Genomic DNA, 14,851 nt, shown 5'->3' on the forward strand with positions numbered 1-14,851 from the left:
AACAGTTTAGGGCAGAAATCAGCTCAAAAATCGATCACTTCCGAGGTCTAGTTTGTAACACAACGATTCATGTGACCGATCGGTGACATCCAAGAAATGCCAAGGGGGAGGAGGCGCAATGGAGAGGCCTGCCTGTTACCCGTTACCTGGTATCTGGTATCTGGCGGTATCCCATCAATTACAATTCATTTTAAATTTATTTAAATACACTTGGATTTACAGGCGGACACTTGTGATACGTCGATACATCAAAGCCAACTAGCATATGTACTTGTCGAGTAATTAATTAAACGCGATGCTTATCAACATTTTGGGTAATGCCCAATGTCCCATGAATCAGTTGCCCAATTTAAATACGCTGCTACCGTATGTGTCTGTGAGTGGGGGGAGGGCCTCGGGCAGCAGTCCTCCCCTCTCCACATCTCAACTATTTGTCGCTCTCTTGCCCGATCTGGTTCTGGATTCATATTTCGCACTTTCCGTAGGCTTGCATTTTCAATTTAAGGCCTCGATGACCAACTACAAATGGGGGATCTTTTAGCACCTCGTTTAGTTATTTGTTCGCTCTGATTTGATGGCTGTGGAAGAGTCAAAGGGGGGGCGTCACAAGTGGGTTAAATATGCCATGCCACCACGAGATATGTACAGTTGTGTTCAATAAAATAGTAGTGCCGCACCTCATCACTTTCAAAACTCTTTTTGAGACACTTCCAGATATCCAAATTGAACAAATGATACCTTTTTAAATAGACTGGACTGTTAGCATTAAAAAACCGAAGAAATATCCATACATTTCAGTTCCATCTTTTTGTTTTACATGACATAAGCCGAATACCCATAAAATATGCTGTTCAATGAAATAGTAGTGTTTTTTTAGAAAATTAAAAAAAACAACGAAACTCAAATAAAAACATATATTTCATGTTCTTCATGTTTCTTGAGCTTTAATATATAGTTTTTTATTAATTTGGTTATCATTGCGAACTTGCACCGGCCGGCTATGGGTCATTAATCTCTTGCCAACGCTTCAATAGGATTTGAGCCAATAATCCATGAACCACTTGCTAAAACTTGGCTCTGGTTCACGGATTTGCAGTTGCAACAATGTATTTGGTATTCCAGCATAAGATTTCGATGAGATTTATATCCAGTTGGACAGTTGGCCATGGAAAAACGTCGATCTTTTCCGATAAAAATCAATTCCTAGCGAGCTTTTCTGGGTATTTTAAGTCATTATCCTGTTAAAAGATCCTGTTAACATGAATTTTTCAACTGTAATATGAATGTTATGTATTCTAAAGTATACCTACATACACAGTTTCGCTGAAAACCACACTACACTCAAATGCCAGGCTGGAAAGTACTAGCTTATAAGAGCTGGGCCCCATAGGGCTCAGCCTAGCATGCCCAAAGCTAATTTTTTCATGATTTTAGGTGGTAATCGGATTTCTGTGAATGCCAAACATATTCTTTTGAGCCTATCTTTCCATATAATACAACTTTACTATCATTAGTCAAAAGTATTTTTGTCACTGTGACACAGGCCATTCCACATGCGTTTTTCCAAACTGAATTCATGCACCCATGTACTCTTAGACCCAAACGCGGAGCTTTCTGGGACTTCTTGCATTCAAATAATGTGTAATAAACCGTCTAAAAACCGTCACATCACTGACAGAGCGATTTAAAATTTTTTTCATAATTTTTGAGGATATTAAAGGCCTGGTCTTGCCTTCGACCATCGCCGACCATCCTCTAAGAAATAATTTTTTCGCATACAAAATCGATTTCAAGTCTACTTCTTTTAGTTAATTGGGTTAAATACAATAGTGAGAGTGCATACAACTTAGTTTTCAATCCCATTATACCTCCTGCCTTAAGTTTTTAGTCTAACTCTTAGGTCTCCTCTTCTGGACCGAGCAATGATTTCTTCAACGCCTCAAAATCAAAAGTACCGCTATGTCCAAAACTTTCTTTCATCAAATTATTCAATAACCAAATTGAGCTTACGGATGGTGACTTATTTCAAAAAATTGGCTTTGCTTTTTCATTTTTAAAAATTAATTTAACCCAGCACTACTATTTCATTGAACAGCATATTTTATGGGTATTCGGCTTATGTCATGTAAAACAAAAAGATGGAACTGAAATGTATGGATATTTCTTCGGTTTTTTAATGCTAACAGTCCAGTCTATTTAAAAAGGTATCACTTGTTCAATTTGAAAGACTAGAAATATCTCAAAAAGGGTTTTGAAAGTGATGAGGTGCGGCACTACTATTTCATTGAACACAACTGTATGTCGGTTCAATGAGATTAGAGAAACTTACACATGTTCATATACCCTTTACACAAGGGTACAAGTGTCCATATCAAATGTGTGGAATACATTTATTCTTGATTTACATCAGAATCTACCGGGAAGAACAGAACAGAACCAATAGTATATTCCCTCAAAATAAAGTCAATTTATTCTCTATTAATTAAAACAGCTGTTTACAGCCGTTTTCAGAGCTTTTCCATTGAGATTTTTAAACGACACATGTATATTCGATAATTGAATTAATTTTCCATACGATTGGCTTATTTTTATAAGAGCGTATAAGAGGTACAAAATATTTTCTACACACTTTCGGAAAATCAATGCGATCGTAGGCAGGGTATTTGTTTATCCATTTAAACCAAATCCCAGAGGCGTCACCGTCTTTCTTCCGCTCACAAGCGGAAGTACCTCAGTACCTCATAATCATTTTGGGGACCATCGAGCATTGTCTCTTCGCTGGGCATCTCATTCGACCCCAGCTTTAAGTGTTTGTTTTGCGTAAACACCCAGCGTTTGATATCATTGTGTTTAATTTTCTTCTTCTTCTCCGCTGACAGATTGTCCTGATAACACATCCAGCTTTTAATATCATCGTGGTTCGTCTTCTTCTGTTCCCACGGTGACTGATTCCCCTGCGCAAGCACCCAGCGCCCAGTGTCAGCGAGATTCTTCTGCGCATTGTATTCAATTTGGCGGCAGACCAGTCCAATCTCTGAGACTCTCTCTGAAATCTGCCGAGACGTTCCAGTTACATATTTATGCACATGTATTAACAGTTTCGCATAGATTTTGTCTAATTACCTTCTCTGAATTCTCCAAGGGAGTCTTCCCTCGCTGTCGTTCTTGCGTCCAAAAAAATCCATTTCGACTTCAAACGCGACTCAAAGAAAAATAATCCTTCTATCCTATTTCGTAATTTTCGAGCGGTGCTGTTTTGCTGCGCCACACGAGAATGTCAGGTTCAGTGTGTGTAAGAGGGAGACAATAGGTGTTTTGCTTCAAATAGGATCTCAGTGCTGTGTGAGCGGTAGAGAATGCTGCTGTCATTTCCTCAGTTTCTGCTCTGCCTTGCCATTCGCCATTTATATTTGTGTGTGTGTTTATATGTATGCATTCCACTTTTGCGCCTGTTTCAACCATTTTATCCCGTTCATCAATAGACAGAAAGAAAAACTGCGCCACAACACCCTTGCAGAGGATATACATATTTACTTTGGCAGAGCTTTGTAACACAAAGAGTATACATTTGTACATATATACATATGTGCATATACTATATCTGTATGTACATATGTATATAATACATACATATGTACTGTCTGAACATACAGGGTGTTTCTATGTAAACTATTCTCTCAGATTTCAAGCATCTCAACGATTCGACAGTTGTCTTCCCATCAAAAGAAATATAAATCATATGTACTGTGTACATAGTTTGTCGGAATCAGCCGAATCGGATTATATATCAAATAGAAAAATGTTTGTGCTATGCTTCCGCTTTTAAATCAGTATCAGGCCATTGTTTGGAGTGGGAGAGAGATCCTTGCCGCAATACGTGGTTGTGCGGGGTACCAATGTTGATCCATTCTTTTCCAGGGTTTGAGCAAAGGAAAATAGAAAATGGCAAGCATCAGTCTTGTCTCATGCCATCCAACGGCTTTTAGACATACATACATATGTACAAACAAACATACACAGAAACGCACAAATGTACATAGCAGCAAACGAAAGAGTGGAACAGAGCCTGATAGAAAATGTGTCAAAAGCGGGAAGCGAGGCGACTGCCTTCGTGTCCTCTGCCGAGAGATAGACAACATACATATACATATGTACATACAATAATTATAACAAAGACATTAATTCTAGTGCATTTCTTTGTACATTTGTATTGAACAACGTTTGTCCGATTATGCCAGGGAGCCACTGTATATGTACATATGTATGTATGTATGTACGTACCTCTCATCTGAGGTTAAAATGGTTGAAATGGAATGCATACATATAAACACACCACACACGAATATATATGGCGAATGGCAAGGCAAAGCAGAATCTGAGGAAATGACAGCAGCATTCTCAGACGAGAGGACCGTACCGTTCGCACGAGCAGGATCCTATTCGAAGCAAAACACCTGACTTTCTCGTGTGGCGCCGCAGAACCGCAGAGAACAACCGCTCGAAATATCACGAAATCGGCTGAATAGAAGGGTTATTTTTCTTTGAGTCGCGTTTGAAGTCGACATGGATTTTTTTGGACGCAAGAACGACAGTGAGAGGCTGACTCCCCTGGAGAATTCAGAGAAGGAGTTTGTAAGTGGATCAAACATATGCGAAACAGTCAATACATGTACATAAATATGTAATTGGAACGTCTCGGCAGATTTCTGGGCAAGCTGAATCGGAACGCAACGTCAGTTTGGTTGAAGAGCACGAGGACGAGGACGTGCAGAAGAGTATGTCTGGGCTTTCGCCGCTTGTGGATATCATCCGAAAACTGTCAAAACTGTCCAGAACGAATGAGGCACTCAGTATGGATCTATCCACAGGGACTTTGACAAAACGTATGCCCATCAACCGTCAAATTGAATATGAGCCACAGAATTCGGGCAACAACATGACTGACTTAGGTCAGTTGGGTGGCGAGCAGCCGAAGGAAACTGCAAATAATCAGCACCAAGGCGGTTGGCATTACGTTTTGCATGTACCAACAGTAAGACTCTAAATTTGATTGGTTTCTCCATAATCTTGTCCAACTGTCCCCATTATTTTCGACAGATGGATGGGGAATCTCCCAATATTGACAAGCCGGTACAGTATGAGTCTCCACTTCCGCACCCATCGCACCCATCGTACTTAGGAGTCACCGTTGTTGGCTGGGAGCAAGAAACCAATTTGCCTGCTGGATATGATCTGTCAAGCATGCAGGAAATCAAAGATCCCAACCATTAGTCGGTACTAAACTTTTCTATCATATAATCCTTAAAACTTATAGTAAAACATATCCCTGTATACAGGTATGAGAAACCTGTTTATGTTCAATAAACTCTTATTGGTATAAACAATTCAATCCATATATTTAGTTGGCTCTAATGTTGCTTATGTCCGCATTCCACTAGACTTGACTTGAACTGACTGTTTGTTTGGTGAGACGAGATATAAAGCGTATGGGAGAAGCAAGTGAGTGTAAGCGAGAGAAATGTATGTTTCGTTTGGCTCTTTTATTGTAACTGGTAGCAGCGCATCTTCAGAATTGTACATTGAAGGTACAATTTGGCTAGACCTGAACGGCTGTGCGTTTTTACGAACCAACCAAAATCAAACAGAAATTATCTTTGTCTACCAGTCTTCATTTGACGCCTATTGGCGTACTGTTTCTTTGTTAAAAAAAAAACATCGTAAACTTCGATGTTTCATCACAAATATCGATGCTGCCCCAGCTCCACATCGGCGGCCATTTTGGATAAGGAAAACAACCGAAGTTTAGACCGCGCGTTTTTGTTTGTCAATATTCACTTGTTTGCTCCTCGAGAACACACAAATAATAATGAACAGTGATGATAATGCGTGCGCCTTTGATGGCAACCAGCAAGAAGCGAAAGAAGCGGTGTGCGATCCCGTTTCAATGATCCAGGCGTATTTGGAAGAGTTGCTGCGCCAAACGGTAAGCGGCAGGCCATCATTTCACAATCTGTATGCTGTATGATTTACAGCACGCCGAGAATACATCTTTGGAAACCGAACTTAATGAGCTGGAAGAAAAACAGAAGCGGATAATTGATCAGAAGGCTGAAACCATGTGCAGGATGAGCCTTCCGATCGTTGGGGAGAATTCGATACAGCTGATGCCCAATTTGGAGGAACTGACTGCGAAGGAGAATATTCTGAGCAGTCAACTGAGCGATCTGGTGAAAGTAAAGCAACGATTGGGCCTGGCCTATGCTGATCATTGCCAAAAGGCCATACAGGTCACCGAGGGACAGGGCGGTAATGTGGCCTATGATGAGTTCACATCGATGGTATGTCATGAGATCATTCTGCACCCATGCATTTCATCCCGGAGTACATATGTGTTTGTTTTTTCAGAGCTATGAAGATCTAAAGAAGCTCATTAAAGAGGATTCTATGAAACTGAGTGAAATGAAAAGAAAGTCTGCGGAATCGACCGACATACTACGCTCCAAGCGCAAGGAGCAGGATGCGAATCATAAGGCCGTGCTGGAGCAAATCAGTATACTCGAACTGGTCGCACTCGAAGCCTTGTAAGCATACACATACATATTTCATACATATTTGTTAATATTGCATATTTGTTAATATTGCATATTTGTTTTCCTCCATTTCAGCGAACTTGCTAACGAAGTTAAAGTGGATTTAAACCATCGCAATGACGGCCATCCCTCCAATTAGATTAGTACGGAATTCATTCTGAAACTTTCATACAATTAACCATTTTCTTAAACTAATAAAACCCATTTCCATAACATTTCCCCGACAGCTAAAGTCTGTACATACATATGTAAAGACAAGGACGGGGGCGCGTAGTTTCGTTTATATGCGAAAATTTGCACCTACACCGGCTGCCCTAAGAAGTGGCAACGCGGCGCAAGGCCTGAAGAAAACACAGCTGATGGGGCTGCCAGATAGTTTCACGTTTTTGTGAAATTGCCTTTTTAGCGGCCGCCTGCTGGATTTTAGATATTTAGTTGTGAAATTTTAATATTATTTGATTTGAGACTTGAGAGCGACCATGGACGATTCCTCAAGGCAGCACATGGAAGACTTCTGCTTCATGCGGCCACCCAGCGACGTCCGCACCACGTAAGTGCTTCCAGCCAGGCGACCCGACCATTTACGTGGATAAAATCATTAGCGCGTTCTCTTCATTTCTGTAAAGCAACGTGCCTGTTGCTACTCCCAGGTCGGTGGCGGACAACAAATCACGCAAAACAGAGCTGCATGTCGTACGGCTGAGCGATGAGTCCAAGCAGATGACCATGGACACCTTGCGGACCATACACGGGCCGGACTTTAAGCTGGAGGATATCAGTAAGTACAAGGACCGCGGGAGAGGCGGCCACGGTGTCAAGCATGCCTACTGGCAGGACCGTGGCACACTGATGGTGCAGAGTGTCCAGGGGGTCAGCTCCACCAGAGGCGATGGCAGCGACGAGGATCGCCTTCGCCGCTATGCCCTGCTCAAGCTGGAGTGCTACGGCTTCCATGCCGCCCACTGCCTCGAGGCCTACCAGCACTGCAGCAACGATACGGAAGCGGCCCTGCTGCTGCTCTATAAGCGATATATGCGCGTTCCCGAAAAGGAAAAGCTTAACCTGGAGCCACCCAGCGAGCAGGAGCTGCTGGACATGCGCTCCGATGAGAAGGAAGCCCTCGAGTCCATCTACGATCGGGCCTACGAGGAGCGTGAGTGCAATCGGGTGTGGAATCTCAAGTTCAAGATCGACCACCTACTGGCCCACAGCCCCTCAGAGGTTCGAAAGGCTCGTGAGGCTGCCGCCGCAGCAGCAGCCGCCTCTGTCCAGGCAGCCCTCGACAAGAAGAAGAAGGCGCCGCAGCGGTGTCGCAACTTCGAACGCGATGGCACCTGTAAATACGGTCCCAAGTGTCGCTTTGCCCATGTGCCGGCCCAGCCCGTTCTTCCTTCCACACCAAAGAAAGGTTAGTGAGTGGATTGTCGGTGCTTCAGATCTAAAAATCGTTTGGTTTTAATTCGCAGATAATCTGGATGAGAACGACAACGAGCTGTGGTTCCATGTGGAGGTGCGCTTTCCACCCGGCAGCCAGTATCCGTACGAGGCGCCGTTCATCTACCTAAAGACCACCTGTCACGATATACCGCACGAGTTGAGGCTTCGCTATGCGCGCCACCTGTACCGCGAGGCGAGGGATATCTGCCGCGACGGCATACCCTGTGTGTACAGCATCTGTGATCTGTTGCAGTCCAGCGAAGATCTGGCCGGCAGGCTGGACACGGCCCGGTTTCCCTCGCCCAAGCGTTCACTCTTTTACAACGAGCCGGAGACGGGCGCCGCGATCGACAATGGTGTGGGCGAGCAGACGGTGAAGCCCTCGCACTATGCCCGCGGTCAGACGTCCCGTTCTGAGGGAGGCTACCAGCGAAACACAGAGGCACAGGCCCGGGAGGATCGACGGCTGTTGCAGCAGTTCGTGGAGCGGCGGAAGGATGAGCGCTACCAGAAGGTGATCGAGGGCAGGCGAAAGCTGCCGGCCTTTGCCGAGATTGAGAGTATTCTGGCCCTCATCGAGAGCTCGCCCGTGGTGGTGATATCCGGCGAGACGGGCTGCGGCAAGAGCACACAGGTGCCGCAGTTCATTCTCGACAATTGGTTCTTTCGCGCCCTTCAGCTGCAGCCCAAGGAGACCCTGCCCCATGTCGAGATCATCTGCACGCAGCCGCGCCGCCTCTCGGCCATCGGTGTGGCGGAGCGTGTGGCCGCCGAGCGGCTGGACCGCATTGGCCAGCTGGTGGGCTACCAGATCCGGCTGGAGAACAAGGTCTCGCAGAGCACCCGCCTCAGCTTCTGCACCACCGGGATACTGCTGCGGCGGCTCGCCTCCGATCCGCTGCTGGGCGGCGTCTCCCATGTGATTGTCGATGAGGTGCACGAACGGTCCGAGGAGTCCGACTTCCTGCTGCTCATCCTCAAGAATATACTGCGCGAGCGCAAGGATCTCAAGGTCATCCTCATGTCGGCCACTCTGAATGCGAGCCTCTTCTCCAACTACTTTGGCGGGGCGCCCGTGCTGGACATACCCGGTCGGACGTTTCCCGTGCAGCAACTCTTCCTCGAGGACATTCTCGATCTGAGCGACTTTGTCATGGAGTACGACACCAAGTTCTGCCGCAAGCTGAAAAAGTCTGAGCAGGATATACTCCAGCGGGAGCTGGAATACGCCGATGTCCAGGCAGCGGGCCCGCCACCCGGCAAAAAGATCAAGGACGAGAAGCTAACCCTGGCCGAGACCTACAGTCGTTATGCGGGTAAGTAAAGCTCGACTTGGATCTTATCGGATTTACTGCAGCGCCTCTGCCCCCTGTTCTCTGCCCCCCCCTGCTCCACCAGAGTTCAGCAAGACCACCTGCAAGAGCATCTACCTGATGGAGCCCATGACCATCAATCCGGAACTGATCGAATCCGTGCTCAAGTACATTGTGGAGGGCGCCCATGAGTGGCCGCGCACGGGCACCATTCTAATCTTTCTGCCCGGCATGCACGAGATCCAGACGGTGCACGATGCCCTGCTCGATCACTCGCTATTCTCGCCGCGGGCGGGCAAATTTGTACTGGTGCCGCTGCACTCGGCCCTGTCCGGCGAGGATCAGGCGCTGGTGTTCAAGCGAGCGCCGGCGGGCAAGCGAAAGATCGTGCTGAGCACGAACATAGCCGAGACCTCGGTGACCATCGACGACTGCGTCTTTGTGGTGGACTGCGGCCTGATGAAGGAGAAATGCTTCGACTCGAACCGGAACATGGAGTCCCTCGACCTGGTGTGGGTCTCGCGCGCCAATGCCAAGCAGCGCAAGGGTCGCGCCGGTCGCGTCATGCCCGGCGTATGCATTCACCTGTACACGAGCCATCGCTTCCATCAGCACATCCTGGGCCAGCCGGTGCCGGAGATACAGCGGGTGCCGCTTGAGCAGATTGTGCTGCGCATCAAGACGCTCGAGACGTTCGCGTCGCGTAACACGCTCTCCGTTCTGCTCGAGACGCTCGAGGCACCCAGCGAGGACAGTGTACTGGGTGCCCTGACACGCCTACGCGATGTGGGCGCCCTGGATGCTGACGATCAGCTGACACCGCTGGGTCACCATCTGGCCGCCCTGCCGGTGGACGTACGCATCGGCAAGCTAATGCTGTATGGCGCCATCTTCCAGTGCCTGGATAGTGTGCTGACAATTGCCGCCTGTCTGAGCAACAAGTCACCCTTTGTCAGTCCGCTGAACAAGCGGGTGGAGGCGGACAAGTGCAAGCGAATGTTTGCGCTGGGCAACAGCGATCATCTCACTGTGCTGCAGGCCTATCGGGTGAGCCATCCACCCATCCAACGGATGAATCGTTGGCCTTTAATCATCCTATTTGTTTTCCCCCCTACAGAAATGGCTGGATGTGGCAAGGCGTGGCAACTATGCGGCCAGCAGGAACTATGCCAGCGAGCACTTTCTGTCACTGAACACGCTGGAGACGATAGCCGACCTCAAGTATCAGTACCTGGAGCTGCTCGTCTCGATTGGCTTTGTGCCCATCGATGTGCCGCGCAGGCGCAAGAATGCCAGCGACAACATCCTACAGCTCACGGGTAACGCACAAATGATTCATGTGAATGCCTGAACCATTCATTGCATTATTTGTATGCTCGATCGATTTAGGTGCGGAACAGAACCACAATGGGGACAATAATCGGCTGCTTACGTCGCTCCTTTGCGCCGCCCTCTATCCGAATATTGTCAAGATCATGACGCCGGAACGTGTCTATGTACAGACGGCTGGCGGGGCAGTGCCACGCGAGCAGGGACATCATGATCTGCGATTCAAGACGCGCGGTGATGGCTATGTGAAGATCCATCCATCGTCGGTGAACTCGCAGGTGGCCACGTTCCAGTCACCCTTCCTGGTGTACCAGGAGAAGGTGCGCACCAGCGCCATTTACATACGCGACTGCTCGATGCTGCCCCTCATTGCCCTTGTCCTGTTCGCGGGCAGCGATTTCAAGGTGGAGCTACACGACGGCGACTTTCTGTTTCTGCTTGAGACCGGCTGGATAATACTGAAGGCACACGATCACGAGACGGCCGAAATGGTACAGTGCCTGCGCTCTGAATTGATCAAGCTGCTTGAGGAGAAGATCCGGGATCCGTGCCTTAATCTACTGCACCACAAGAACGGTTGCCGCATGATCGCCAATATTGTTCATCTGCTAAGCAAAAATAGCTGAGACTCTGTGTCTTCCAATGCCTTAAAGTCCCATCCAAATACCATATATGCCAATACTATTCAAATTGTTTGTAAATTGTATGTTATAGATGCTATATACCTAGCCCCCGGCCCCGATATTTATACTAATACTGATACTGATACTGATCCGATGATCTGTGTTCAATCAACCAACAAAAAGCAATAATGAAACACCGAATGCGATGGCTTTAAAACACACTACAAATTGGGATTTGTACATATTCTTTTTGACAGAATGGAATACACATACTCGCCAACTGGCAACATTTATTGGCATATTCGGATTTGTAATGCGCATATTTGTGGCCCTGCCTGCACATAATTCATCAACGTTTTCAATCGATCGATCGATCTATCGATCTGCTATGTGATTGACTTGTAGAGATGTCAACAGTTTAGGGCAGAAATCAGCTCAAAAATCGATCACTTCCGAGGTCTAGTTTGTAACACAACGATTCATGTGACCGATCGGTGACATCCAAGAAATGCCAAGGGGGAGGAGGCGCAATGGAGAGGCCTGCCTGTTACCCGTTACCTGGTATCTGGTATCTGGCGGTATCCCATCAATTACAATTCATTTTAAATTTATTTAAATACACTTGGATTTACAGGCGGACACTTGTGATACGTCGATACATCAAAGCCAACTAGCATATGTACTTGTCGAGTAATTAATTAAACGCGATGCTTATCAACATTTTGGGTAATGCCCAATGTCCCATGAATCAGTTGCCCAATTTAAATACGCTGCTACCGTATGTTTCTGTGTGTGGGGGGGAGTGCCTCCGGCAGCAGTCCTCCCCTCTCCACATCTCAACTATCTGTCGCTCTCTTGCCCGATCTGGTTCTGGATTCATATTTCGCACTTTCCGTAGGCTTGCATTTTCAATTTAAGGCCTCGATGACCAACTACAAATGGGGGATCTTTTAGCACCTCGTTTAGTTATTTGTTCGCTCTGATTTGAAGGCTGTGGAAGAGTCAAAGGGGGGGCGTCACAAGTGGGTTAAATATGCCATGCCACCACGAGATATGTATGTCGGTTCAATGAGATTAGAGAAACTTACACATGTTCATATACCCTTTACACAAGGGTACAAGTGTCCATATCAAATGTGTGGAATACATTTATTCTTGATTTACATCAGAATCTACCGGGAAGAACAGAACAGAACCAATAGTATATTCCCTCAAAATAAAGTCAATTTATTCTCTATTAATTAAAACAGCTGTTTACAGCCGTTTTCAGAGCTTTTCCATTGAGATTTTTAAACGACACATGTACATATATTCGATAATTGAATTCATTTTCCATACGATTGGCTTATTTTTATAAGAGCGTATAAAAGGTACAAAATATTTTCTACACACTCTCGGATGATCAATGAGATCGTAGGCAGGGTATTTGTTTATCCATTTAAACCAAATCCCAGAGGCGTCACCGTCTTTCTTCCGCTCACAAGCGCCGGCAGCCGAAGCTTCGCTTATCCAATTCCTATGACAGCTCTCCTCCTTCTCGTTATCAGGCACTACTTTTCATTGTCATCAAAGTCGTCGTGTAGCCGGTGCCAGGCGATGCATTCGCCACAAGGTGAGGCATCGAGAGATTGCTCTCGTGCGTTATGTCTGTCACATAGAAGAAGTTGAGTGGGTAGAGATGAACGGGAAAACAAAACACAAAGGTGGAGAGCAGAAATTCCGCACCTTGTTGTATCGGCACCTTGCACTGATTGATACGATGCCCTCCCTCTAAGCTATCTGTTCTCCTCTCTCCGCTTCACACGTCTTCGCGACAGCTTTCTTTGCTCAGTCTCCGTCGCAGTCATAATCAGCAGAGACGAAATCAATAGATGTAGGAGGAGAGGACGAGATGTAGTGGGCGGTGGAGAGGAGAGGAGGGAAAACGATGAATGATGATTGGCATAGGGGACAGAGAAAAAGTAAGTAACTGGCGATAACTCAAAGTGGCTACGTTCCGTTAACACTCTCGTTCCGTTCCGTTCCTTCCCGTTCCCCCAAGTCCATGTCCATGGTACAGTTATTCCGACCTTGAGCCTGTCTCCGCAATAAGCCCTTCGCCTCCTTCTATTGACATTGGCATTGACAGTGAAATACCCCTGACATTGGCGCCACCCATGCGCCAGGATCAGGCACAAGAAAGCCACCCAAGATCAAGGTATACAATACATACATACATATGTAGCTCGTATGTGTATATTGCGGGTGATATACCAGGGGGCGGCTGTATCTGGGGGATGGGGCTGCCGTTGACGTTTAAAGTTTGCGCCCGGCTAGTGCCCCGTCGTAAAGCACTAAAATCCGTAGACAAAACATTTACGTACGATGGGATTTTTGTGTTGTTTTCGTTGTTGTTCTGTAGGTGGGGTTTTTGGTGGGTCGGGCCTACATATGTTTGTGGGTGCTGGTTCTGCCCCCGGTGACGAACATGTACGGAAACGACAAAAGAAAAACAGCATAGCCCACAGTGGATCCAAATGTAAACAAGAGCCATGATCGTGCGTACTCGTATAATTCCTACAGTGCACGCTCTCTTGGATGAACATTATTTATTTTATTTATTTTTCTTATATTTATTAATATTATTTCACATAATGCAAACATTATTAGTTTTAAGCACTCTGTACAGTGGGAAAATCGCTTGAAAATGTTAAAATTTATAACAAATTTGTATGTAAATCATTTATGCACATGGTAAACAGCATTATTGCATTATAAGTATTTTTTAAATAAAGGAAAAGTTCTTGCAAAGCGTTTAGATAAAAACACCTCGTTAGAAGCTCGTACAGCCCAAACTTTTTAATAAAAATGCTAATTTATAACTTTAGATAGAGGTTCTCGTAGTTCTGTGGTGTGTTTTGTTGTTGCTAGCTGAAAATCCAATTCTTATGAAAGATTGGTAAAAAAAAGGAAGTTAATTCTTGTGTGAATTCTCAGTACATAGAATTTGAGAACTAAAAAATTAATGTATCCCAAAAAAGGGCTTCACTGTAGACGAAATAGGATCACATCACTAAGTATTTATGTATTAATTAAGTAAAAATTTTCATTAACCTTTATAGGGTTACAAATAAATGGATAATTGAAATAACTGAACGCAAGAATTATAATTTGTCCCACTGTGCTGCCTCCCCCATTTGATGTTCCCTGTTGACATAAGGGGGAGGTGGCGTAGTGCGGGCGGAGAGTGGGCCTGAACTGTGCTAACGATTTTCGTAGTTGCCTTTTGTCGATCGGCATTTAAAGTTGATTTAGTTTTAGTTGGTACCGTACCCGTGTGATGGGGCGGGACGAGGAAGGGCTGGGATGTGGAGCGATCGTCAGAGAGGAGAAGGTACGGCAAGAGGGAGGGGAGCACTGCGCTGCTGCTGCTGGCCCTGGCCCTCCTTCTTCCCCGCCCTATAAACTAATCGGATTCGCACAAACACAAACACTCAAAAGCGGAGCCGCCGCGAAGCCAACGGCGGGCAGCGTCGACGTCTTGAGTGATTTCTTGTCTTGTCTTTTGCCGCAAAGTGAG

General features: G+C 46.0%; 3 protein-coding genes and 1 long non-coding RNA gene across 5 annotated transcripts; 3 read left to right on the plus strand and 1 right to left on the minus strand.

Moving 5' to 3' along the window:
• Nucleotides 1–174: 174 nt before the first annotated feature.
• Nucleotides 175–2,717, minus strand: LOC121405503. Its single transcript, XR_005968604.1, has 3 exons — nucleotides 2,630–2,717; nucleotides 2,330–2,413; nucleotides 175–578 (listed from the first exon to the last, which is right to left on the minus strand). It is a non-coding gene; the product is annotated as an uncharacterized LOC121405503 (long non-coding RNA).
• A 1,721-nt stretch (nucleotides 2,718–4,438) lies between these two features.
• On the plus strand, nucleotides 4,439–5,271 carry LOC121405481. Its single transcript, XM_041596183.1, has 3 exons — nucleotides 4,439–4,632; nucleotides 4,703–5,032; nucleotides 5,098–5,271. Exons 1-3 carry the CDS (start codon nucleotides 4,564–4,566, stop codon nucleotides 5,269–5,271), a joined length of 573 nt encoding a protein of 190 aa, XP_041452117.1. The 5' UTR covers nucleotides 4,439–4,563.
• Nucleotides 5,272–5,711: 440 nt separating this feature from the next.
• LOC121405499 lies at nucleotides 5,712–6,793 on the plus strand. Its single transcript, XM_041596240.1, has 4 exons — nucleotides 5,712–5,983; nucleotides 6,033–6,338; nucleotides 6,406–6,581; nucleotides 6,666–6,793. Exons 1-4 carry the CDS (start codon nucleotides 5,867–5,869, stop codon nucleotides 6,727–6,729), a joined length of 663 nt encoding a protein of 220 aa, XP_041452174.1. The 5' UTR covers nucleotides 5,712–5,866; the 3' UTR covers nucleotides 6,730–6,793.
• A 129-nt stretch (nucleotides 6,794–6,922) lies between these two features.
• On the plus strand, nucleotides 6,923–11,513 carry LOC111081019 (putative ATP-dependent RNA helicase DHX57). 2 transcript variants are annotated; one of them, XM_041596226.1, is made up of 6 exons: nucleotides 6,923–7,140; nucleotides 7,241–7,998; nucleotides 8,057–9,343; nucleotides 9,426–10,387; nucleotides 10,458–10,659; nucleotides 10,730–11,513. In XM_041596226.1, exons 1-6 carry the CDS (start codon nucleotides 7,070–7,072, stop codon nucleotides 11,293–11,295), a joined length of 3,846 nt encoding a protein of 1,281 aa, XP_041452160.1. In that variant the 5' UTR covers nucleotides 6,923–7,069; the 3' UTR covers nucleotides 11,296–11,513. The 2 variants fall into 2 exon arrangements, with proteins under 2 accessions (XP_041452160.1, XP_041452159.1); XM_041596225.1 differs by having other exon boundaries at nucleotides 6,930–7,140; nucleotides 7,217–7,998.
• Nucleotides 11,514–14,851: the final 3,338 nt, after the last annotated feature.

This window comes from Drosophila obscura, unplaced genomic scaffold (assembly GCF_018151105.1).
Source record: "Drosophila obscura isolate BZ-5 IFL unplaced genomic scaffold, ASM1815110v1 contig_97, whole genome shotgun sequence".
NCBI classification, from domain to species: domain Eukaryota; kingdom Metazoa; phylum Arthropoda; class Insecta; order Diptera; family Drosophilidae; genus Drosophila; species Drosophila obscura.

What these genes read in the sequence shown, in the direction of transcription:
- LOC111081019 (XM_041596225.1), top strand. Translation starts at nt 7,070, where the DNA reads ATGGACGATTCCTCAAGGCAGCACATGGAAGACTTCTGCTTCATGCGG. An exon ending in GACCTACAGTCGTTATGCGG is followed by an intron (nt 9,344 to 9,425) that starts GTAAGTAAAGCT and finishes CTGCTCCACCAG; the next exon opens with AGTTCAGCAAGACCACCTGC. An exon ending in CAACATCCTACAGCTCACGG is followed by an intron (nt 10,660 to 10,729) that starts GTAACGCACAAA and finishes CGATCGATTTAG; the next exon opens with GTGCGGAACAGAACCACAAT.
- LOC121405499 (XM_041596240.1), top strand. Translation starts at nt 5,867, where the DNA reads ATGAACAGTGATGATAATGCGTGCGCCTTTGATGGCAACCAGCAAGAA. An exon ending in AAGAGTTGCTGCGCCAAACG is followed by an intron (nt 5,984 to 6,032) that starts GTAAGCGGCAGG and finishes TATGATTTACAG; the next exon opens with CACGCCGAGAATACATCTTT. An exon ending in CTGGTCGCACTCGAAGCCTT is followed by an intron (nt 6,582 to 6,665) that starts GTAAGCATACAC and finishes CCTCCATTTCAG; the next exon opens with CGAACTTGCTAACGAAGTTA.
- LOC121405481 (XM_041596183.1), top strand. Translation starts at nt 4,564, where the DNA reads ATGGATTTTTTTGGACGCAAGAACGACAGTGAGAGGCTGACTCCCCTG. An exon ending in AGAATTCAGAGAAGGAGTTT is followed by an intron (nt 4,633 to 4,702) that starts GTAAGTGGATCA and finishes ACGTCTCGGCAG; the next exon opens with ATTTCTGGGCAAGCTGAATC. An exon ending in ACGTTTTGCATGTACCAACA is followed by an intron (nt 5,033 to 5,097) that starts GTAAGACTCTAA and finishes TATTTTCGACAG; the next exon opens with ATGGATGGGGAATCTCCCAA.